The following is a 25,771-nucleotide window of genomic DNA, read 5'->3' on the forward strand; positions in this document are numbered from 1 at the left end:
GCCCATTTTTTTTCCCCCTTTAGTGTATCATATATATCTTATATATATTGTATCTGGGATTTCCTCTTAACTGCCCTCTCCTCCTTTTACAGATCTCTTTAGTAGTAATTTTGTAGAAAACTTATCAGTTATCTTTTAATGGCTACTGCCTTTCCTTGCTCCTGCTTATCGTAACAGCACTGACAATTTTTAGAGATTTGTAGCACAGTAAAAGAGGAAAATCAAGTCTTTGGCAAAAACCTTTTTAAAGAACCTAGGACCAGCCCCAGTTAGCTAGAGCAGGCCTTCTTTCCAAGTGAGTAAATTTAGGTTAAGTTGAATATAGCTCTGCTGATATCTTCTACAAGGATTGAGAGTTGAAATAAATGGATCTTAGGGCACACCCAAAACAACCCCTTCCTTTTGTAGCCAAAGAAACTGGGTGGGGCCCAGGGAGGTGAAGATTATGGTCCACCTAGTGGCAGAGTCTGGACTTGTACTTTTAACCTTGTGACATGAATTCTTCCATTCTCTGGTAGGTAGCCGTCATTTCCACTACATGAAGTAGATCAATACTCTGAGTCAGAAGGCATAGTATATCCTTGCAGATATTTTTAAAAATATAATGAACTTCAAAAGTTATATTTGATCAAACAATTTTGGATTCAGTTTTCTCAAATGTTCACTCCATTTTCTTCTGGGGTTGCCCAGTTTATTTAATAACAGATCCAATTCCTAGACACTGTTCTGCTGAGATTCAATGGTAAACATTCGTCTTAAGCTTCTCCATTAATAAGGAAAGGTTTTGCATGTCTCGGGGAAGTTCATATATTGGTCTAGAATAAATAGCTCCAACTACTCTAATAGGTAGACTGGTGAGGTTTATGCCAAAATCTAGGTAGCATCCCATTAACTTAGCAAGTCATCACTCATTGATGGATTGGATATTACAGTTATGATTTGTAGGTAGATTGGGGAAAATATGCTTCTGTTTCATTCAGTGAAATAAATCCTGGAAAATGTATGTAGGTGAAGTTTTACTTTAAATGCCCCAAGGAATCTCAAAGCAACTTTGCAAATGATATGTTGGTAAACTAAGACACTTTAGACTCCTATCCTCTATTTTTATCTGTTTGTAAAGCTTAAAGGATTCTTAGAGACAGGAGAAAAGGAATCTGGATAAGTATATTTTGATATGCATTTAGATCAGTATTTCCATTTTACAGCTTTCATTTTTTTTATTAACCATCTTCCATGTACAAGCTTGACCCCTGGGAGAATATAGAGATGACTAGAGCTGGGTCCCTGACTGCCAAGGGCACTCTGTTGAGGAAGACAAATGATAAACAGATTATTACAGCATTAAGAAAATAGTTGAGTTAAAAAATTGCTCTTTTTATGTGCCTTTGATCTGTGTTATTGGTGATGTGCTCCTATCAAATGTACTGTTGATTGGCCTCTTAAAATAACTGTCTACTCAAAAAGAATGAGGCATCAGCATATACCATATTTACTCAATTACCTCAGGCTCACCACTGATTTTCATTGCAACTGGCCAAGACACTAAAGACATTCCTATGGGACTTGGTGCTACTCTTTTCATCTTAAGGAAGTCATTTATCCTTAATAAAAATAATCATTTTTGTCTTTTAGGGCCATATTTTGGAGATAAATCAAGATAAAACTTTTGACAGTGTAGTTTGACTTGGAAACCTCACATTTAGAGCCTATTTTGTTTTTTCCCTTTTCATTTACCAAAATAAATGTTAAATTGTATATAAAAAAAATCTCTTTCTCTTCTGCTTAAATGTTTCCACTTACTTTTTAGATTTATTAGGGTAAGCTTTTAAATGCAGAACATATTCCAGAGTATATTAAAAAGTTATCATTAATTTGCTAGAGTGAATTAAATTGTATTTCCCTTAACCTCTGAAATAATCTGCCCTGACTAAATGGAAGTTTTTATTGTGGAGAGCTAAGCCTAGATGGTAGAGCACTTTTTCTGGGGTAGGACAGTGATAGGGACTGGTCTTAGAGCCATGAAGAGAAATCAACAGCCTCAGAAATAGAGGAGGGTTCAAAGGATGATGTAAAGGAAAATATCTTCCTTCTGTATGTCTCCTCTATTCAGTACTAAACACTTCCTTCCTTCTGACATCAGACATGTGGGTTTTCCACACATGAAGCAGTTTGTCTGGTTGTCCTACAATTTAACTCAATTCTGACACTGTCTACCTGGTGATAGTGTCAGATCCACAAAACTGCACCTCCCCCACTACCACTTCAACCTCTGATTTCATGTGCAGGTTGTTACCTGTGCTTCTGACCAACTGGCTATAAATCAGGTTCTCACAAACCCCTCATCTTTGATTAAGGTGCTAAAATGACTCACAGAACTCAGGAAAACCGTTTACCTACTAGGTTACTGAATTATAACAAGGTATTTTAAAGAATGTGAATGAATAGGCCTATGAAGAAATACATAGGGTGAAGTCCTGAAGAGTCCTGAGCACAGGAGCTTCTGTCCCCATGATTAGTGTGTGCCACCTGGAAGCTCTCCAAACCCTGTCTTTTTGGGTGTTTATGAAAGCTTCATTACATAGGCATGACTGATTAAAGCATTGGCCATCGGAGTAATTGTCCAGCCCTCCGGCCCTCCTCCTCTCCTCCCCGCTTCCCCTCCATGGTAGTTGAGGTGGGGCAAAAAGTTCCAGCCCTCTAAAAGTGGTTGGTTCCCCTGGCAACCCTACCCTTAGAGGCTATCTCACAGTCGCCTCAACGTTAACTCAGGTGTGATTAAAAGGAGCTTGTTATAAATAACAGACATCTGTATCACTCATATCACCTAGAAAATTCTAAGGTTTGGGGGATCTCTGTGCCAGGACCAAATAATATATTTCTTGTTATAAATCACAGTATCACAGATGAAAACTGCTAGGTTAAATTTATTATTTACAGGAGCTCAATTTATCTTTCTCATGCATTGAATAGGAATATGCACTGTTAGAAATCCATGAGTTTGCAGTCTTCTTTATCTATAGCAAATTTGTTTATATTTAGTAATTTATCTTAGAAACTGATTTAGAAATGTTGGGTGGGAAAATAGAAATAGAACTTATATGTTCATATTTTAACATGGGAAGTATTTTAATACTTTTTATGATGAATACTAAAATGTTTTTTTAAGTCCAAACTAAATTGGTAATGATATTCAAATAAATTCATATTTATATAGCATCTTTTTTCTGGAGCCACCAGTATAAGCACTTTCTCAGGAAGTTTATGATACTGATCATTTATTTGCAAACATCATGAGAATGAATCCTACCATAATAAATCAAGGGGATTTTGTTAATTTTTTATTGGAAGGTTTTAATTAATGTCATCTTAATTATAGGTTCACATATTACTTTATATATGACATGTCGGTCTAATTATATTGTCACCTTATTGAATTTGGACTTGGCTTGGTTTTCTCCTATATTCCCCAGAGACTCTAGTACAGTTGTTAAAAGTATAAATAAGTGATTATATTAAGGAGGAGAACAGAGACATTCTCAAAAAAGTATTCAACAGTAGACTTTGTGCTTTAAACTTTTATTTTGGGCACCTGAGCAAAACTACTTAAAACTCAAATGGGCATTCTTTTTTTCCATGTTCCTTTTTCTTAGGCAGTTTCTTTTAAGCATTATATCATTAAAAAGCTGGAAGTAATAAGAAAATTGCCTCAAAGGATCTATGGTTTATAATGGATTTGTATACCAACTTAAACTGTGAAAAAATCACAAAAATTGATGGGCGGTAGGAGTCCTTGGAGGAGATTGGTAATTCCATGCAGTTAATCTGAGGATTACATATGACTATGAACTTGGGGTCCCAAACCCTTAAAACTAGGAATTCTGTATCCCTGGTTTTATGTCATACCACTTCATAGAACCATGTAATTGAATGTTAGTTTCCATGTAATTGCCTTGGACCTTGCATACCAACCTTTACCAGACATGAAGTGTTAGTTCTTGATTTCTCTCAGTTCTAAAAACGATATGTTTGCTGTTTTGCGCTGCCACAGCTAAGGATAGGTGAATTCAGATATGGAAGTCACCAGCAAAAATGCAAGAAAGAAGCTGCATTTGGTCCCTTAATAATGCCTACGCCTCTTCCTTTCATTGCAGAACAAAGAGTAGAAGATGTCCGACTTATCCGAGAGCAGCATCCAACCAAAATCCCGGTAGGTAGTCTCAGGTACCTATGTTTCAGTGGTTAATGTATGTACAAAGAAGAGAGCACGGCTTAAGTACAACTTTAATACAACACTGCTATATGGAATTACCTGACAGGTTTCTACAGGAATCCTTAGACATACGATTCCTAGAAATTCATTTTCACATGAAATTGCCTGTCAGTTTCATGACGTGGAATTGAGACATCTTCCTTGGCAAGGTGTGGCGCGGTGCACCTGTCGGGGTGCAGAGCTTGAGGGAGAAGGGCCAGGCCTCCTGACTCCCAGCAAACTGAGACATCTTAATAGAGTTTGTTGATTGCATTTTGTTGCTGCCTAAGTCTGAGTTTGCTGTCTTAATGTTACCTTACAAATCAAACGTATTTGGGGGCACAGGGATAGAGGGACTCCAACTTTTAGTATTTAATCAATAGAAGGAAATATCTACTGTCTTCTAAAGAAAGCAAAGACTACTGCTGTGAGAAAATTAGTAGTTCTCAGGATTTAAACATGACTGCACATTCCAGTCTGCCTGACTTTTGATGCCCCAGAGAAGTCTCTTATATTTGGTTTCTTCACAGGAGATGGAAGAAAAAACACTACTCTTTTCTTGTCATGTGTAAGGGCCTCAAATGTTTATTGCTGTACCCAGCCAACAGCATCCTTTGCCCTGAATCCTTTGGTGGTAGACCTTAAATAGGTTTCTGCTGAGTCACTAACTAGGTCTAGAGAGAAATGGTCAAAAGGAACTTTTGGTTTTAGATAGAGGCAAAGTTCAGGCCCTTGGTTCAAGGTTACTGAATGATCTTGAGCTAGTTACTAAAATTCTGAGAGGAGCTGCCACATTCTCATCTGTAAAATGAAAAGAGAACCCCATCCATCCCATGTGGTTGTTGGAAAGATTTGCATAATTCTGGGTACATGGTTGTTACCTCCTACAAATTCTGTAGACCACTTATAAAGAAACTCCACTGCAAACTTCTGTAGAAGCTGTCATGTTTGGTCTTCTGACTAGTCATCTCATACCAGTGAGGGGGAAGAAGATAAAAGATCTATGGGGTTGGGCTGTAAGGTGCACAGAAAACAGAGTAAGATGGGTCTGCTCAGCCGTTTCACAACTGTGGAATTCTACAGTAAAAGATATTCCCTGTTTTCCTTGGACTGGTTTGAAATTTCATAATCTGTCCTCACACTTGGGGTCAGTATATGGCTTGGATGTGTGTCTTCTGGGAAATATCCTTCATTTTAAGGTGGGTTTTTTTGTTTTTTTTTCCCCCCACTTTTGAGTGCCTGCTGTCTTTTTGCTAGAGGGTACTAATCATTGAGAAAAAATAGCCAGCCTGACAGTCTGCCAAGATTTGCTCCACAGCTTACATTTGAAATGTGAATATCTGTGTATGTTAAAAGTCATCTTTTTCTGCTAGTAGTTTCAGGGATTTGTTTGCAGAAATCACACATTTGTATTTCCAAATATGTGCTTATGACACCATGAACAAATTGAGAAGCAGACTCGCACAGGCACTCACATGTCAAGAATAGGACTGATGGATGGTTGTATGAATTGACGGACAAGGCACGGGCAGCTCCCTGGCACTCCGGTCTCTTCTCCAATGGTGGCTTTTTCTTCTGTGCTCCTTTCCATAGCCCTTCCATCTAAGTGAAAACAGTGGAGAAGTCACTTTTCAGATCTAGCCACATGCCCTATCCCATTACTTGTACATCTTCTCTTCCAAATTAGAAGTTAAAGGAAAAATAAAGTAAGAACTGAAAAGTAAATCAGTTATTTATAGGTGATTGTATTTTCATCGGGATCACTACCACATGGTAAGTAGGAGCAGCTAGAACAGCTCTTTTCAAAGTAGAACAGACTCAGCTACTAGAGCGGAAAGTATCCATGGTCAACATTTTCCAGGCTGCTTGTGTTCCTTTAATGGAAGGATTCTAGGGTCTTGAATTTCTTCTCTTTTTCTACTGCTGCCTCTTCCTGGGCCAAGAATCTAAGATTTCTGCATTGCCTCTGATTTCTGCTACCACTTAAATCTTGGCAAGTGTAGTCTACCCAGTGATACTTCTTGTGGATATCATGTTTGAACATACCTCATGGTTAAACTCTGCATTTTAACCAGGAAGGTGATGACAGCTTTACTTGGCCTTACACAGGCAGGTCTTATAAAGATTTTCTCAGCTTCTTGTGATGGTACAGCTTCTTGCTGTACATGGAGAAGGATGTCTGTGGTGCTCAGTAAGCAGATGACAATGAGGCTCAAAAGCAATCGCCAGTCTGTAGTTAGAGCTTTTATAGCAGCTTAGAACTAAAAAAAAAAAAAAAATTTTGTCTACAGAAAGGAAGCATGGCAAGGAGTTGATGGATTTATTTCACTTCATAATGTGTAACTGTTTTTGTTACCTGCATAGTTCAAGGTATTTAACTTTAAAGAAACAGCAAAAATATTTTATCAAAATGAAAGAATCTTCGTCTTTCTGTATTAGATTTGTCTCCAGAACTAGCTAATCATCGTCTCTACTTGTCAAATATTTACTTAGGATTTTTTTCCATGTCAAATAGAGAAACGTCTCTAGTGTAAAAAAAAAAAAATCATCCATTACCATAATTGAGACCTTATATTTTTATTAAGGCTCCTGCCATGTCACAGGAAATGGTGATATTAAAAATGATAGAGATTCAGATCTTTACATTTTAAGCTGCTACCCAACCTCTCCTTGTAAGGCTTGGGATCTTTTTTTGATTAGTATATTTTCATGATTCCAAATAACGAAATACATAGCAAAGTTTCTTTCGCCACCCCACTTATCTCCCTGGTGGCAGCTACTTTGTTTTTTGTGTACCATATTTTGTAAGGGTAGAGTCTAAGCTAATAAATGATCACTCTTTACAGGAGAGGAATGAAGAAACTAACAAATGTGCTATTTTAAACCCCATTCGGCTGTGCCAGTTACAGCATAAGAAGTATTTTAACTATTTTTCATTGTTAGTGGCTATTTTAAAATCACTTTTCTGGCTTCTTTTCTAGGTGATAATAGAACGATACAAGGGTGAGAAGCAGCTTCCTGTCCTGGATAAAACCAAGTTCCTTGTACCTGATCACGTCAACATGAGTGAACTCATCAAGATAATTAGGTATTGTCACTTTTTTTTTCCCCACTTTGGCTAACCTATCATTCTTCATTAGACTTATAGATAAATCTTTAGTCTAGTTGTGATTAAAATCTGTGCAAGCTTGATAAAACTATAGAATATTTCATTTCTGAGTTTTATATTTAATTGCTAGATCTCATGTCCCTTCTGATTCATCATACCATCTAGTGTAGATTTGTCCATTAATCAGAAGTTACAAGTTTTACATGGCAAAATTAGTTTAAAAAAAAAAAAAAAAGGAATGTAGGCCGGTGGTTCCTTAGAGTAGTAGTTAGCACGTCTGCTTTACACGCAGAAAGTCCTGGGTTTGAGCCCCAGCGGAGCCACGACCCATGCCTCAGGTGCGCCAGGCCCCAGGTGTGCCCCGCGAGCTCATGGGAGGAGATGCCCCGACTTCCGAGATCCAGTTCTTAAGGGGAGACGGCAACATCCATAGGTCAGGGGTGGTGGAAGTGGGGTGGGGGTTAATTTAAAAAAAAAAAAAAATGTAGGCTTGGCAGAATGGTAATAAATTACACCAGCCTAGATCTTAGTTTGTAAATTATATTCTGAACTGTTTTTCTCACATTAAACACTAATGGTTCTTCACATAGCATACTAGTTTAAAACTGGCCTCAGGAAGGTAGTAAGAATAACCTATCAAGGATTATCGCTAATATTGATTATGAATATAATCATAGAAAATGTCCTATGCTTTGTGAGAAGAAATATTAGTCATCAGTAGACACTTTATTTTGCCAGAAGCAGTATTTACAAAATCTTTATACTTTTAAATTGATTAGGGTGGGAGATTTTTACACATGCTCCCTACTTACTGGTGTATCAATATTTCTTCATGTTTTCTTTCAATAGAAGGCGCCTACAGCTCAATGCTAATCAAGCCTTCTTCCTGTTAGTGAATGGGCACAGCATGGTGAGCGTGTCCACGCCAATTTCGGAAGTGTATGAAAGTGAGAAGGATGAAGATGGATTCCTGTATATGGTATATGCCTCTCAGGAGACATTTGGAATGAAATTGTCGGTGTAAGACTAGAAAAATGCATCTGTTCTAGAATTTTTTAAACCCTTACCAAGGGGGAAAAAAGGGATGTTACCAACTGAGATTGATCAGTTCATCTAATCACAGATCATCAAAACAGTAGTGTTCCTGCCTAGGAGATTTAGGAAGTTTTTGTTTTGTTTTGTTTTTTTGTACTTCAAACAGAAAAGCTCCAAATGAGCACATTCAGCTTTGGAAAACTATATTATTTAACCTAGGCTGTCTTGTTTTCAAATTAGAAGTTTAAAAATAAAATACTTTGCATTCTAAGTTACCAATAAAATAGACCTTCAAGTTATTTCAATGCTCTTTTCACAATAGGAACTTGCAATTTGAGCATTCAGAGATGTTAAGTTTTTTCTCTAGGTTCACAGAACCTGCCAACTTTTTATAGAAGGATTTCTACTCAACTAGAGAAATCTGTTAGAGGATCTTTAAGTATAAGTTGTCAAGCATAGCTCCCTTCCAAAAGCATTTGCCATAATAATAGTTGGCAAAAAGCAGGGTAAATGGGAGTGTATAAGAAAACTCTGAACTGCTGTTCAAGGTTCTTGATTCCTAATATGTATACCCCAAGTCAATGCTCTTACAGTGTTAGGGAGTTCTTACTTGGTTTGTTCTCTAAATAGTAACACACAGAAAAACACCACTGTTCAACAGGAACCTTGAATAATTCACAATTTTGGTCTAGTTTCTTAAAATGCCCAGAGAAAAAAAGAGTGACATTTCTTGTTTTAGATATTCTCTAAGAGCTCAGACTAGTGCCTGCTTTGGTAAATAAACAAGCAGTTGTATCAGTTTCATTCTTTAGGACAGTGGTAGAAACTACAGAATCCTGAAACTAAAAAGCATTAAAATTCAGATGCATTTCCTCTTCCTTTTGGTTTAAAGCTGTAGATGATCCATGTTTTATGTTGTGTGGCTAATATGTTATTAAAAAGTTATATTTTTAAGAGTATTTCAGTTATCACTATTAGGTCAAACCACCATCAAAATCTCCCCACTATAGGTGCATGTCAGTTGTGAAGAAAACATAGTAAAAGGAGACATTCTCTTGACAGATATTAATGTCAAAAATTAAACATTTCCCAAGTCCACCTAGAATAAATAACCAATGCTTCTTACTACCAGCATGAGGTTCACCGTATTTTCATGGAAGTATCACAGAAAGATCACAAACCACTTTAGACGACGTCGTGATTTGCCCTTGTATATTTAGATGTGTGGAATACCTGTATCAGATAGTGGAAGTTATTTACTGTAATGGGGGGATAAGGCAATATTACTGTGTTATGGGGCCTCGACCACCAACCTCCCATCACCTACCTACTCCTCCTGCTGCATGCATCTGTCCACATGGCTAACTTTTAATATGTATATTTTTACATTATGTATTCTTAATCAGCCTGTCTTGTTTAGATTGTATACGTCATACCTGACATTCTTGTAACTACTGTGTGATAAGATTCCTGTAAGAAATTCTGCTTTTTAAAAAAAAATACCATGCTGAGAGGGGTGACGTATCCCACATTAGTGGGTGGTCACTCTATGTTTATAGGATCTTTAAAACAAGTACATTTTTAAGGTGAATAAAGGCACAACTAAAAACTGTCATCAAAGCTCAGTTTAATGGATCAGTATTTGAGACTTGCAATCCCACATACTTGTACTAGCCAAAGCCAAGAAACTACCGCTCCTAACAAGGAACGTTCAAGCTGGTTTCACTGTGCGGGGGTGGGGAGCAGCTGGGTGGAAGGACACCCACCTTTGAAGGGCTGTCTTGACATGGGCACCTTCCTCATCTTGGTTTAGGTTGGGCCACCTGGTCTTGTTCTTACAAAACTAAATCTCTTGAAAACTCACATGCCACAAAGTATGAGGAGAATGGATGTGAGACCTAGGTGTTTTGTGGGCATAAACACTTGAAAACCTGCTTTAAATGAACAACAAAGTAAAAGAAAGGAATTGGGAGTGTGTTGTGTGGTCAAGAAGGCATTGCATGGCTTGCGGTACCTCAGATGACCGTACGGAGCTCCATAAGGTGAAGATATAGTACAAACCCCAGGCTAGTGGTGCTATTCATTTGGAAAACTCTGGACTCAACTCAAATTGAAGTAGGCACTGAAATGTTTTTATGAGTACAGGGAGTGAAACGAGGGAATGCTCTGCTTCCCCGAGTTTGTCAGCAGATGTGCACTTGTCTTCCATCTTCAGGGGCCTGGCCTGCATGGTTCCTTCAAGACATCCCATAAGTCCTGGAAGTAACCAAACAGTAAGGCCCTCCTTCTCAAGGGCTGCTGGTGGGTACCAGGAAGGGCCAGCTGTCTCCTGATGTCATTTCCCTGACAGGAGCCCTGACCATACCTAGAACCATTGTGTATGCATTCTTTTTCCTCTAGGGAACCACAGGCCTGAAAAGACCCAAAGGTCTTGGGGATCTCTATGGGGAAAAGGCACCAGGAGTCTCCCCCTAGTGCCTGGCACTGCTCAGGACAACAATGCAGTCCTAGCCATGCTCATTATATTGCCACCCTCCCAAATCCAAAGAAGATGGAGCTTTAGATGCCATGACACATGCATGCCACATTCACCACCCATGTGGAAACATTCAAAAGATGCTTAGATCTACTGACACCAGCCTTGATTGTTAATGGAACCTACAGCTGGAACATCTTTAAACCCCAAATCAAGAATTCACATTTCTGTTAATACCAAGGACATCTTTTTAAAGCCTGGGAAACTTGATAGAAAATTAAGAGCAAGTATCCCTTCTGTAAAGCTGGGAAGAAGACAGGAATGACTTCTTAGTTTGTACCAAAAATTGTGGTTTGTTTGAAAAGATATGTGCTTCATATTTTGAGATGACCTAACAAAATGAAACGGCTTTTTTTTTAATTTTTATTTTCCGTACATTAAATTTACTCATAAAAACATTCTAAAAATGTACAATTTTTCCTTTTTAACAAAGTATAATAAAACATAAAAACCCCAAAAACAGAATACTTGACATTTACAATTCAAAATCAAATTAGCAGAATATTAAATATTTACAAAACTATATCTTTTAAAAATATTTATAAAGTTACATGCATTTTTGTAGAATTGACAAAAGAATGGCTCAAAAATGGGAGAATTTTCCTTCATTCCTAAAAAGAAAATATGTCCAATAGAAGCTGTGAAGATTCTTGAGTATACGAGGTCTTCAGTTTCAGTACCAAAGCCTTTGTCTTTGTGCGTGTAAGAACTGACGCATGTGAGGGGCTTGTTACAATACCCGGGACTGAGGACCGATGCTCCCCTCCCTCCATTAACAGTGTAGTAACATTGACCTTTGGCCTCAACCAGCACAGTAATTTTGCGAATGTTGATTAGAGATACTCACTTGCAGAACCTTGGGACTTTTCAATAAATAATTGAGCCTCTTCAGAACCCATGGCTTTTAATGTCACCTGACTCATTCTTTGGGAGTCACCTGCACTTTGGAAAGGATGGGCGACAGCATCAGGTTCTACAGACCCATCTGAGACTGGTGGTCGAGCTGAGCAGAGACACTGTTTCCCTTACAACCCTTAAGACTCTTATACATATAACACCATTAGTTATCATTATGTAAAACTAGCAAGGCATCAAATAAACCACCACAGAAGCAGGAAGAGTGACGAAATGATAGGGAGTGAGGAGGGTGCAACCCAATTCCCGCTCGGCAAGTGCTCACTAGAAACACTGGAGTGAGTGGACGACGAGTGCAAGCCTCAGTCAGCCTGTGTTCAAACAGGAAACACATTACAGCTGTGTGACATTAGGCAAAGTTACTACCACTGCTACTGCGCCTCCATACATAATGTGTAGTGTAAACTAACTATGTTGACTTCTTGTGATAAAGGACCTATAGAATTCTAAATAGTGTATTAAAATACTCAACCTACTAACTACTATATTAACAAGCTGACTCCTGTAATCTTTTAGAGATTATAGATGATGCTGGTTGTTTTTTTTTTTTTTTTAATACCAATCACATATCTGCTTTCAAAAAAATAAATGTCTTTTTATTAGAAGTGCTAGCTCCCATTTCCTCAGTGCTCTTCAGCAATTAGGAGTTTTAATGATTAAACACTTGCCAATTTTCAGTATTACCATAAAATAAAAATTAGAAAATAAGGTAGAAAATCGAGTGTTTTGCTTTTTAAAAAAAAAAACAAAAAAGGTTAAATAGTTGTTTCATCCCAACACTGTATTCTACTTCAATCTGTACATTCCACTTTCCCCATTCTTGGAAATAAAAAATGGGGTTAGAAACTTTAATACGACAGACTACACAGAGCAAAGTGACTGAGGCCACACCTACCTGGTTGCCACAGCATTTGGAAACAGCCTATAACTTCAGGAAAATGATTAGTTGAAAGGGTCAGTCTGAATTGTGTTTCTAACTAATGATGTCTTCTGAGGAAATGCAAAATGTTTAGCCTTACTGACTTTGGTTGCTTTTGGAGAGAAATTCATCAGAGATAATACTGCTAGCAAATATTCCCAAGTCCAAGTATGCAATTCACTTGGGAAGAGATCTCACAGATTGGCACTTTGTGTCCTGTGTATCTCATATTTATGTTTTACAATTCTCAACTTGGAGTGACTTCACTGGTGATGTCATACCACACTCGCACTTTCAAAGAAACTGGGAATTTTTCTAAGACCTTTGATAACCGGAACGCAGCTACACAATGTCTGAACTTATTTACCTCAATGTGAATGTTATACTTAGAATTGAAGTTTGTTTTAATTTTGTTGTATTTAATGCTAACCTCTAATATTTATCAAAATAATTAGAAGGGTAACAGCAGACACTTTCATTCCTCGATACTGACCATTAAAACAAAAAACCTAAATATGATATTTTCTTATGAGACAGCTTTCAACGAGTTCACTGTGTTGAAATAGGATTTATTTAAAATATTTCTTTGTTTAAAAAAAACCAAAAAATTTAAAAGTTTGGCTTTCAGCACATATCCAGGCCACTGTAACGGCCTTCGGAAATATTAAAATCGTAAACATCAATGAACACTCTAAGTCTTCCTTTAACATAGTATGACAAGTTCCAGTCTAGTACTCTTTAAGGCAAAGTTATGTCAGTTCTCATTATTTTGACATTTTTGTAGTGTTTATAATTTAAGAGATCAATGTAACATTCCCCAAAAAACCAGTTGTAAGCATCACCATTGCTTAACTGTATGTAATACTGTGTACCAGGAAGAGAGAAGACTACAGAGGTCTGTCAATTCTGCATTGCATAGAAATAAAACTCTACTAAAATAAAACTCTAAAAACTAAAAGCCTTGTCATTAAAAAAAAAAAAAAGTAACAACTTTCTGCTTTAGTTTCCATAAAGGCAGGAAACTAATCTCAAAATTTGAAACCTTATATATCACAATGCCTCAAATTCTAGGGTATTCTTTTGATTTACACCAATTTTGCCTGAGGCTGATTGTTCCATTTTAAGAATGATCTGAATATGTGATTTTTTTTTTTTTTTAATAACTATTCAATTGGAAAAGCCCCGGGCAAAGCCTTACCAATCAATATTTTAATACTGAGGTTTTAGCATTTAAAATAACATTACTTGAGCAGAAAATTCCCTTTAGTCTTAAGGATCTAAGTCCCTAAATTTCATACCAAAAAGCTCTCTCATTCCAATGGGGTGAAACTGAGAGCTATGTGGTGAGGACTTTATTTCCCACCTTGATAAAACTAGACTTCTGCAGATCTTGTAGCTCTGTACTGTGGTCTCTTTCAGAGTCTTACCATTTTCTACTGTAGTTTTACAGGTAATTTTTAAAAGAACTATTAATACACAGCCTAATACAAAAGACACTGACAAGAGAAAACTTCAAAATTTTTGCTCATAAATTACAGGACTGTATTGTTGTAATGTGTGTCTCAAGTGTGAATCTTAGCAGTAATAAGCCTTGGGGTCCTTGGGAAGTCTGTGTGAAATTAAAAAAAAAAAAAAAAAATCTTGCAAACTTCACTAAGGATGGGTAGCATCCATCAGAGCCAACTCACAAAAGCAGTGCTGTTACCATGTCTCTGCAAGGAGATCCTTCGCTGTGCAAGATGACAGGACTCAAAGCTATGGAAGGGCTGGGAAGGAAGAGATTCTCAATGCTTTGACAACTAGGGATTCTCTGGGACTTGGACCCTTAGAAATTAAGTTGTTGCAAGTAACTATTTCTATGTAATGTAGTTTAAATTTATTTGCAGAAAAAAAATTAAAAACCTGAAACTGCTAAAAGTGTTTTAAAGAAGGGAAGTAAATACTAAAATCTCTGTTGTGTATACTAAGTCATATAGCCTGCTGGTGCCAACTCTTTAAAAATGGATTCTCTGAGTGTTTTGCACTGACTAGTCTCTAGGAGTTTTGTCTCCCAGAGCTGCAGAGACTGACATCAGTTTACATTCTTCTGTAGTGCAATCCTTAAAAAGCCCAGAAATTAGTGCCTACCCACTTCAGGAACAAAACAAAACAAAACAAAGGTGACATTTTCCCTCACCCAGGGGTGTCAAGAGTCCGACTGGTGGAACTCCACTTGGAGAACTCCAACCTTCAGTTCTCGATTCCGATCTCGCGTAGCTGCCCTGGAATTACGTGTGAGCCTAGAAGGACCAATTACGGCAATGCTCTTCTGGAGACGGGAGGTCTCTGCATTGCAACCAAGGGTGGAGGTGGGCAATTTCACCCGCTCTGAAGATACCCACTAGGCAAGTCCTGACATCAAGCTCCAATCTAGAATTTTGGCAATAAAACTTGAGTTTGATGCACTCCTATGCTATATTTCCTATCCAGTCTAGTAAAGTAAAGCACCTTTGGATTAAAAATATTAAGCTCAACAGCAACTAGACTTCTCAGTTTTGTATTTAATTTTCCTTATGTCTCCATGGCTTAATAGTGTTCTGTTGCCAGAGAAAAATATCAATCTGTGGAGTCCAGACTTTCTGCTGGAGGGGCATATTTCAACCTAAAAGTACCTAGAGAGAGGGGAAAAAGAAAGATCAAATTTGAATCACTGTAGAATTACCACAACCAACCGATTTGTCCAAAGTTATTTCCAGAGTCACTGGTCAAGATTCAGGTGCTAGAAATCTAGACCTGTTCTAACCACTGTCATCCCCATTACCACCCCCTAAACTGGAGACTATTTTATTAATTTATAAAATCAGACAAGGTGAAATGACTAAAGAGTTACCAAGCCATTCCTTTACACTTAAGGGACATTTTTTCTGGAACTCCGACAGCACACACTGGTGGGCCCTCCAGTGTGCACACTTCCCTGGGTCAAGAGCCACAGGCTCTGGGCTTGCTGCTTCAGGAGACGCAGCACCATCCCTAGCAACAGGAGTGGCCACAGCACACAGTTGCCCCCGCCTGTCACCAGACCTACTGAGTCCAAGTTGTCTTTAAAGCTCTCCAGGTGACTAAGAGGCAGAGGAAGGTCTGGGAATCACAGGTCCAGAGCAACCCTCAATTCTACAGAGATCAAGTGACTTTTCAAGGCTGCACAGTGAATAGTCACAGAGCTGGGTTCAATTTTCCCAATGCCCAGTTTAATCATCTTTCTAAAACCATCAGCAAGAACAAACCCGCTGTAATAAGTACATCAGATATACACTTGAATTTGACTAAAGGAGACAAAAAAGAGAGGGAGGGAGGGAGGGAGGGACAGGGTAGTACTTTCACTCATTTTACCAAATTGGAAAAAAAAAGGTAGTCATTTAGATGGATTCAGCCTTGACCGTCACGTTCTAGAGGATAGAGAAGTAATGAAAATATTCACATATATTCATATATTAAGCAGCTTCTCCTTCCTCTCCCTGGAGGATTTTATCATGATGAGCCCAGGAAATTAGATGAGAACGTGTAACAAAAACTCCTAATAGGAAGGGAGGAAGGAAGGAAGGAAGGAAGGAAGGAAGGAAGGAAGGAAGGAAGATGGTAGCGCAGTAAAGATGACATCATGCACCCCCCCCTACATACCAACAGCCATGGCCACCCTGGAGGGAGGAGAACAGAAGTGGGGACACTGAGTCCATCTGTAGCATCTGAACCCGTGCTATGCCCTAGGCTTTCAGTTAAAGGTTGGAGGGGTGGCATTAAATCACCCACACCTGCTCCCCAGTCACGGGAAGAAGTAACAGACCAAGGAGCCACTGGGCCAGACAGCCCCTCTCCACCGCCAGTTCATCATGTTCTAGAATGAGGAGCAGGCTGAAATCATGAAGACAGTCTTAGAACCAAAGTAACCCTCTTTCTGGGGGCTTCACAGCCTACTAAGAATTTCGTGCTTTTTCAAAGAGCATTTGAAAAACTACTTTTTGCTTTAAAAAGAAGAAAGTTTACTATTACTTTCATAAACAGCGACCTCTGCCTGCACCTCTCCTCTGGGCAGAGCTGCACTGCTAGCCAGTGTAGCCGGTCTGCCTCCGGAGTCTCGCCGGCCGCAGCCCGCCTTTACCTTGCCGATTGAAGTCCATGGACGGCTGCTTGCAGTCCTGAGCACGGTGACCGGTGGCCCCACAGTTGTAACATGAGAGATTGCCACTCTTTTTGTGACTGGAACCGTTGCTACTGCCCACCAAGCCCTGGGCCTGGTACACACCAGCCGCTCCTGCCATGAAGCTCTGCATGGGCGGGACGGCAAACGTGGACTGGCCACCCAGCACGGGCTCGGCGGGCACGCTGCCGCCATATGGCGAGTGCACGACTGGGAAGGCGCTGCTGCCATACTGCTGGGTGCCCACGTAGCTGCTGCCACACACGGGGCTGAAGGGCAGGAAGGGGAAAGGGAAGACAGACGGCCCCGAAAACGGGTGCTGGAAGTAGTTGGCATAGCTGACAGTCAGGCCACCAGAGCCACAGCTCCCGCTGCATCCACACGACGTGCACACGACACAGCCGGGCGGTGGGCCAGGTGAGGGCTGCTGGGGTGCTGGCGGCTGCTGATGGTGGTGGTGGTGGTGGTGGTTCTGAGCAGAGGCAGGAATGTTCCCAGGGGAGCTGCTGCCACCGCCGCCGCCACTGCTGCTGTAGAAACTGCTTTCGGGGACCGAGGAGAGTGCAGGGCTGGAGCTGGGGGCCGGGCAGCTGGGCACAGTGGCCATGTTTGGGAAGGACGGGGAAGGGTGGCTACTGGAGGAGGCAGTGTTGCTGTTTGCACAGAAGCTGCCCTGCAGGGGGCCCACGGGCACACTGCTCATCGCAGAGAAGGCAGCTTTGGTGTTGGCTGTGTACAGAGCAGTCCGAGGGTTTATTATTGCAGGGGGCACACTGATCTGCACATTGTTAGAACAGGAAGTCTGCCCAGAAATAGCAGAATCCGCAGGGACAGACGAAGACACCAGAAGTTTGATTGGTGGCCGGGCCACATGGAAGACCGTGCTGGATGTCCCCACAGCAGAGGTGCTCGTCTCAACCACCAGCGCCGGCTGCTGGGCTGGCTTGATCACCCTGTCCAGTGTGGATGCATGGACAACTTTGGCGCGGGGACCAAAGGAGACGGTGGGTGACACCGAGCTGCTCTCAGCAAGTCCAGAGAGGACCTGCATGGGCTGATGTGGGGCAGACGTGGGTAACACATCCATCATGGCATTGCCAAAGCTCTTGTCCACTTTGATGCTGCTTCTTGGTCCAGAGACTTTATTCCTTTCTTCTAGAGACAGCAGTGAATGCATAGAAGATGAGAGGAGTTTCATGTCTGTGCCTCCCCTTTCTGATTTGTGCACAGAATTCAGCATTCGGATGGGTGCAATGTGTGAGGCTGTGGTCATCATCTGCGGAGGCAGGGGATGGTGGCCTGATGGGTTGGAGCCTGCCTCATTCAGCACGGGGAGAACCTGGGCTGTGGGTCTGGCGGAACTTGAAGTGAAATGATTCAGTAGCATGACAGGCTTCTCCTTATCGGGGCCCTCTAAGTGCATCTCCACACCTAGACATGGAAACAAAGAGGTCAGCATAGTTCCACAGGCCAGGGCAGAAGCAGCACCATGCCATCCACACCGCACACCCTTACGTCTGTCATTCTCCTCGGCGCTGTCTGAGCTCTCTTCCCGGGCCTGCACCCCCATGGGGCTAGGCGAGGAGCTGGAGCACTCAGAGGAGCTGCCTTCCCGGGCTGTCTGGTGAGGTGGCTGCTCCACTTCCACCCGCAGCGCTGCAGAGAAGGGACAAGTGATAGTCCAAAGGTGGCGCCCAAGTCCATGTGCCACAGGACTCTGACAGGGGTCCCTCCTCCTCACCCACCTCCATGCTACATCTATCATGCAGATTTCTTGAAGTCAGCCCCCAGGAGGCAGGTACAATTATTTCCATATTCAGACAGGGCTCTGAGGTTCTTAATGAAAAAACTGCCCAAGGTCACAGGGCTAGTTATGTGGCAGATGCAAACACAGCAGTACTCTCAGCCAGATGCTCTAATGCCTCCCTACTCAAACAGGGGAGAATAGGAAAAAAGGGTTCCCAAACCAGCATGGTGCTACGAAAGTAGTCGTTCACAAACATCCCTGTTTTTATGAGGCTGAGGGACACAGGACCTTTTACTCAAATAACCACTTAAAAGATACACTGGCATTTTTTCCTTCCTCGTTTAGTTACTCTTGCTGCTTCTACTATATAAGAAAACAACAGGGCAACTGTTACAGGGGTCCTCAACCTTTTTCCGAGGAGAGGAAGAGGCAGGGGGAGGAGGGGGATGGTAGTTGAAAAATGACATCACTGAAACTTCGAGTCCCCAGACAGAGCAGGAAGGCTGGTGGTTAGGCATTAAGGAGAATCTCAAGATGGACCTGCCAGGCAATGACCTAAAACATGACTTCTGTGCCCCATCTTCGGGAAGAAAGATGTTTTCACCTATTTTGTATACTTCCTGCTCTTTTCCTCTCACCATAGTAGTTTTTGGATCTAATTCTTTTGGCCAAACTTCAGGTGGGTCACCAGTCTCCAATTTCTAAGCCAAATGACCCTTCTATTTTCCTATGGTAGGGACTATAAAAGCTAAAATAATGGAACAGTTCATTGTAAATACTAAAAAATATTAGTACCAAAAAGGTGTGTTCTGATGTCTATTATCAAAAGGAACAGACTGCGATCCACATGTCAGAGCTGACCCAGCCCTCACCTACCTGCAGGGTGGGTGCCTCGCACTGTCTGCACGGGGCCCACGTGGCTGGTGGGGGGGACGCGGGCCACTCCGCTGCTGGTGACCGGGGGTGGGGCTGAGGGGTTCAGGCACCGTTTCTCTGACTTCTCCCTGTGCAATAAGAAAGCATGGGAACAAGTGAATTTTAAATTCTTCTGCTGAAAAACCTGATGTTTCACAACTCTGCTTAAGTACATGCAGTCTACACAAAGGTGATCTCTATCAAAACAGTGTCCAGGATGGAAAATAACACATTTCAATTTGTCAGATTCACTACAAAAGGCCTTTCCTGGCAAATCGAAGCCACATTTGTAGATTTTTAAAAGCATTAATCAGGTTTGATAAGCAATCAAAAGTAATCCAATCACTGATATGTAACAACACTGTAAGTCCTAGTCTCTCTCTGTTCAGCATGTCAGAAAGTAAAATGAACAGACATTTCCGAACAATTTCACACTTACTTCTCCAGCTCCAGTTGAGTCTTGAGTTTTTTCTTCGCTCCCATGGTGAGGGATTCAAATTTATTTAGATCTTCTTCAGTAAGGCTCAGAAACTTCCATAGAAGAAACAAATTACAAAGTTACTAAGAATTAACTAGGATTCTGAAAACAAAGAACTTGGAGTATAATAAACGTATTCTACCTCCAAGGTATGGAAACAGGTCAAACTTAACTAGATAATAAAAGACTTAGGAACACTAAAACATTTACTTGCTCAATATTTTGGTGTCCATAGTTCAAAATATAAGATGCTCGTTTTGCGTTTAAAGGGCACAGTCACCTCATGACAGTCTGGTGAAGACTGGGTCCCTGCAAGGTCTGAGCTGTGCAGACAGGTGATGACAGAGATGCGATCTGTATGAGTGCCTCCTCCCTCCCTGGAACACCCCCCTTAAATTCAACTGGACAGTTTAACAGCTCTTTTTTCTTGAAATCATCATCATTTTAGGGACAAGTGCAACTTTGGTAGCGAGTGATCCAGAAGAGTAAACGCCATCCAAATCGAATGGCTAATTTACCCACCAACCTTACATTAAGCAAACAAATGACACTGGTTGATTTTAGCCATTTCAACTTATACATTAGATTAAAACTTTTAAAACTGATCCATAACCAAAGTTAAGATCTATGAATTCTAAACCGATAGTATTACAAATATACTTAAAATTTGTTCTTTATTATGTAGTAAAAACTGGATTTCTAGGTTCAATTGCAGATTTTTGGACAAATAAAAATTTTACATAGATAAAAGCCACCAAGTCACTGTATCCAGCAGGGGGAGCTGAGAGTTCAAACGCTGTACAAAGGTCCAATTCAGTTTCATCAGTGACACCAATACTTAAATTACAGAATTTTTTTAACAGTGAAAAAATGCTCATCAGAACTATTGCAAAAAAACATAATTCCTATGCAAGGATTGCTTGACAGACATAAAATTCATCTATTCCCTCAGCTATATGACCCTAAAGCAAGTTGGATCATTGGAGAGCTGCTTACGTAGACCGAAGTGTTTGGGCCCCTGCAGAACTGGCCTTCCTGAGCTGAGCCTCAGCACATGCACAGGCCTACATAGAAAGACATCTAAGATAGAGCAGGGGGTAGAGCATGGGGGGACACCAGAATTCACTATTTCTATCTATTGCAGGACTGCTAGAGACATAAGATCCTTCATACCATACAGAATATCTCATTTTCAAAGACCCCAAACTGCCTAAAAAAGCTGTTTGTTTACAACCAAGCCTGTTCCAGTTTTTGCTTCAACTGCAGGCAGCCTTCAAATGCCAGTCCACTGCCACCCTCCAGTGAGCACGCATCTGTAGGTGTAAAATACCAGGCTGTGTGATTTCCACATCACATACACATAGTTTAAAACTCAACTCAATTCCTCTAGGAATGAGGTCAGAAGAAAGACAGGTTACCTGAGAAAACAAGCAAATTCTACACTTAGTAGCCAACATACCTTCTCCATTGTAAGCTGTTTAAAGACGGGATAGTACTTGTGCAAACGCAGTTTCCTCAGCCAATCTAAAATCCCATTTTGTTCCTGGGTCTGAGGAGTCTGTAGATTGGAAGGCATTAGGATGGAGGGTGAGGTGTCCATCTGGGTCCGGTAAGCCAGTGCCGAGCCCCCACCCCCTGTGTGGGAGCAGTGGGGCAAGGCGGCCGTGCTGGCTGAGTGCTGCATATGGTGCTGGGCACCGCTCTGAGAGGACGGGATGCCGGCCACTCCACACACAGGTCTGCAAGGACAATAAACAGGTGGTTTCAATAGACCTCCACTGAAGATCACTATTAGAGGTATGCAAGAACCAGCTTCTGTATCTCGGATTGTACCTGCGGTCAAGTCCACTGCTAACCTCGGAGCCCTTTCTGCCACTCCCCTGCCCTACCACAGTACCACCCTAAAGTTCAATGTCTGTAGGTGCACATGTGTATGTGTGTGCATGCATGCAATGTATTCACCTATATGATGTGCTTGAGAGCATGTGTACACATATGTATAGACATACATTTGTATGCACATGCTTGAGAGTATGTCTGTGTGTATGTACATGTGTACGTATGTATGCGTGTGTCACCACCAGACCTCTGGCTGAGCTGCCTAGTTTCTTTCTGTTACTTTTATCACAGGATGATATTGATAATTATAAATTAAAACTGACTCCTAAATCTTTAATACAAAAAATTAATTTTTTTGGAAAAGTAAATCCTAGAAGTTGGAAGGAACAAAAAGCACTCTACTTTCTATAATTGCCCCTTCCACCCTAAACTCCAAACCTGCATATGTTTACTTTGTGCTCACTACATACCAGACCAAAGGGTAAAGAAGAAAGCCAGCGCTTTCAAAGACCTCATAACCTGACTAGGTCTTTACCCAACATGCGCACGTGTATGCTCTCTGTGATGTTAACCCATTTCAACATCAGCTGTCAGTCAGAAAGGCAGCCTATTTGTCATGTGAGCACTCCTACAATCGTCACTGGGCCTTGTGAGGACAGAGGGCACCTAGAGCAGCACTCTGGCACCTCATGGGCATTCTGGCTCACTGGGAGCTTATAAAAATGAAGATTCTCAGAAATTCTGGTTTCCTAGAATGTTTAGGGCCCAGAAACTGGCATTTGGAATAGGGGTCCTTGAGAATTCCAATTCCAGTGGCTCAGAGAACCTTTTTGCTTTAGAAACCTTAAATTGGATTATCTCTATCCAATTCTTCTCTCAACATTGTTCAAGACTAAGATCAAGAACAACTCAAGACTAAGATCAAGAACAACTTAACTCTAGACACAATTATTTATATATAACCAAAAGTAACCTCTGTAACAATGCTGATTTGAAATGTGTGGGTTTCATGGTAGAAGTCTCACCTTCCAGACACACCCATCATGGTACCGACTTTAGAAAGGGAAGGGTTGCCAGGACCTGTAAATTAAGATAATTATAAAATTTACAGACAATAAAAATGTTTTTATTTTTCTTTAATCACATTTTACAAACTCACTTGGACTTTGAAGCTGTTGGGTGGGAGACGAAGTGCTGAAAAATTTCTTAACGTGGTCATTTTTCAGTACATGAGAAGGTAATGAAGCCAAATACCTAAAAATTAAACAAAGTGGTTTTGTTGACATTAAAATGGTATTACCAAAAACTTGTTGGGAGAGAAATTTTAATTTTCAGGTAAGAAAAATATATCGTAGAGGGAAAAGTAAAACAGAAGTGCCTTAACCTATATTCTTCCTGATTTAATCACTGTTATGATTCATACTGTTTCCCTACTTCCCTTCCCTTATTTACACTATATTACATTGTATGAATCAAGTCTCTCAGGCTCACCATATGGACAGTGAGCTATAACGTTATAACATGGGTGCAATCAGGGCTATCACAATCATCAGGAATTTGTAGCCACTATGCTAGAAACTAAGTCTTGGGCACCAAGATGTTGGTGCCAGTCCTAGATCCCAAGCAGTAGGCCTGCCCTTCCCTGCACATTTACAAAACCAGCGTGCTAGGATGGGCTCCAGGATCCAGAGAAAACTTGGCCTAGGTGACTTTGTATTAGGCCTTAGTTTTACTCCGGAACAGTCTTTAACTTTCAACTTTAGGGCAGAACCAATAATCAGATTTTATTTCATAAGACTATCAAAATTACATTAAATTGTGGTATATACTTTTCCCTTTTCAAGTTTTTTTTCAATTATTGTTATCATACAATATTATATTCATTTCAGGTGTACAACAGCGTGATTAGATAACTGTCTATATAAATTATAACTTATGAAATGATCATCCCAATAAATCTAGTACCCATCTGACACTTTAGTTATTAAATTATTACTGACTACATTCCTTATACTACATTTTACATCTCCGTGACTATTCTATAACTGCCAATTTGTACTTCTTAATCTCTTCCCCCTTTTTACCCACCCAACAAAATCCCCTCCCATCTGGCAACCCTCAAAATGTTCTCTGTATCTATGAGTTTGTTTTATTTTTGTTCCGTAGATTTCACATGTAAGTGAAATCATATAGCATTTGTCTTTCTCTGTATGACTTACTCCACTCAGCAAAATACCCTCTAGGTCCATCCATGTTGTTGCAGATGGCAAGATTTCATTCTTTTATTTTTATGGCTGAGTAATATTCCATTGTATATGTGTACCATCTCTTCTTTATCCATTCATCCACTGATGGGACACCCAGGTTGCCTCTATATCCTGGTTATTGTAAATAATGCTGCAATGAATATATGGATGCACATGTTCCTTCAAAATAATATTTCGTGTTTCTTCAGATAATTACCTAGAAGTGGGATTACTGGGACCTTCTTTGTTGTTACAGCCTTTGCCTTAAAGCCTATTTTCTCTGGTGTAAGTATTGCTACCCAGTTTCTTTTTTCATTTTCATGAAGTATCTTTTTCCATCTCTTACTTTCAGTCTGTGTGTCTTTTGATCTGAAATGAACCTCTTATAGGCAGAATATGTAATGGTCTTATTTTCTTATCCATTTAGCAATCCCATCTTTTGATTGGAGCATTTAATTCTTTTTCATTTGAAGTAATTGTTGATATGTAGTTATTGCCATTTTATCATTCATATTTTTGATAGACTTTTTTCTTCTTATTAAATAAGTCTCTCCAACATGTCCTATAATACTGGCTTGGTGGTAATGAACTCCTTTAGCTTCTTCTTGTCTGGGAAGCTCTTTATCTGCCTTTTGATTCTAAATGATAGCTTTGCTGGGTAGAGTAACCTTGGTTGTAGGTCCTTGCTTTTTGTCACTTTATTTCATGCTGATCTCTTCTGGCCTGCAAAGTTTCTGTTGAGAAATCAGCTTATAGTCTTATGGGTGCTCCCTTGTAGGTAACTAATTGCTTTTCTATTGCTGCCTTTAAGATTCTGTCTTTAACCTTTGGCATTTTAATTATGACATGTCTTAGTGTGGGCCTCTTTGGGTTCAACATGTTTGAGACTCTCTGAACTTCCTGGAGTTATATGTCTATTTCCTTAACCAGGTTAGGAAAGTTTTCTGTCATTTCTTCAAATAGGTTTTCAATTTCTTGCTCTCTTTTCCTTCTGATATCCCTGATGTGAATGATTCTATGTTTGATGTTGTACCAGAAGCCCCTTGAACTATCATATTTTTTGGAATTTTTCTTGTTGCTGTTCCTATTGGGTGTTTTCTGCTACCTTACCTAAATCACAAATTCAATCCTCTGCTTCATCTAATCTGTTGATACCCTCTAATGTAGTCTTCATTTCAGTTCTTAAATTCTTCATTTCTGAGTGGTTCTTTTTTGTTTTCTATCTCCATTTTTATGTTTTCTATCTCCTTGTTAAAGTTCTGAGTTCATCTACTCTTCCTTTAAGTTCACTGAGCATCCTTATAACCAGTGTTTTAAACTCTACATCTGGTAGATTGCTTGTCTCCCTTCTGTTTAGTTCTTTTTCTGGAGCTTTGTTCCGTTCTTTCATGTGGAACATGTTTGTCTCCTCATTTTGGTTGCCTCCCTGTATTCGTTTCTATGTATTAGGTAGGGCTCCTAAGTCTCCCGGTCTTAATAGAGTGGCTTTATGTAGTAGTGTCCTGTGAGGCCCAGTGGCAGTCTTCTCTGGTCACTTGAGCCAGGTCCCTTATGTGGGCTGTGTGTGCCCTCCAGATGTAGTTCAGCATTGGTTGCTGTCTGTATGTTG

General features: G+C 40.3%; 2 protein-coding genes across 3 annotated transcripts in view; one reads left to right on the plus strand and one right to left on the minus strand.

Moving 5' to 3' along the window:
* Positions 1-10,008, plus strand: part of MAP1LC3B (microtubule associated protein 1 light chain 3 beta) — a 12,002-nt gene extending 1,994 nt beyond the window's left edge. Inside the window, exons 2-4 of the mRNA XM_006926742.3 lie at positions 4,152-4,207; positions 7,231-7,337; positions 8,208-10,008. Coding sequence (XP_006926804.1) covers positions 4,152-4,207; positions 7,231-7,337; positions 8,208-8,382 — 338 coding nt within the window. The 3' untranslated portion in view covers positions 8,383-10,008. The remainder of the gene's footprint in view (positions 1-4,151; positions 4,208-7,230; positions 7,338-8,207) is intronic.
* A 2,319-nt stretch (positions 10,009-12,327) lies between these two features.
* Positions 12,328-25,771, minus strand: part of ZCCHC14 (zinc finger CCHC-type containing 14) — a 60,917-nt gene continuing 47,473 nt past the window's right edge. Inside the window, exons 6-13 of one of the 2 annotated variants that reach the window (XM_006926743.3) lie at positions 23,076-23,170; positions 22,942-22,996; positions 21,537-21,816; positions 20,039-20,130; positions 19,561-19,688; positions 18,453-18,593; positions 16,899-18,368; positions 12,328-15,414 (exon numbers count right to left, since the gene is read on the minus strand). In XM_006926743.3, the coding sequence (XP_006926805.1) occupies positions 15,359-15,414; positions 16,899-18,368; positions 18,453-18,593; positions 19,561-19,688; positions 20,039-20,130; positions 21,537-21,816; positions 22,942-22,996; positions 23,076-23,170 (2,317 nt within the window). In that variant the 3' untranslated portion in view covers positions 12,328-15,358. The remainder of the gene's footprint in view (positions 15,415-16,898; positions 18,369-18,452; positions 18,594-19,560; positions 19,689-20,038; positions 20,131-21,536; positions 21,817-22,941; positions 22,997-23,075; positions 23,171-25,771) is intronic. The other variant, XM_015600540.2, reaches the window with a different exon arrangement.

The sequence above is a fragment of the Pteropus alecto genome, unplaced genomic scaffold (assembly GCF_000325575.1).
Source record: "Pteropus alecto unplaced genomic scaffold, ASM32557v1 scaffold7, whole genome shotgun sequence".
Lineage (NCBI taxonomy): Eukaryota > Metazoa > Chordata > Mammalia > Chiroptera > Pteropodidae > Pteropus > Pteropus alecto.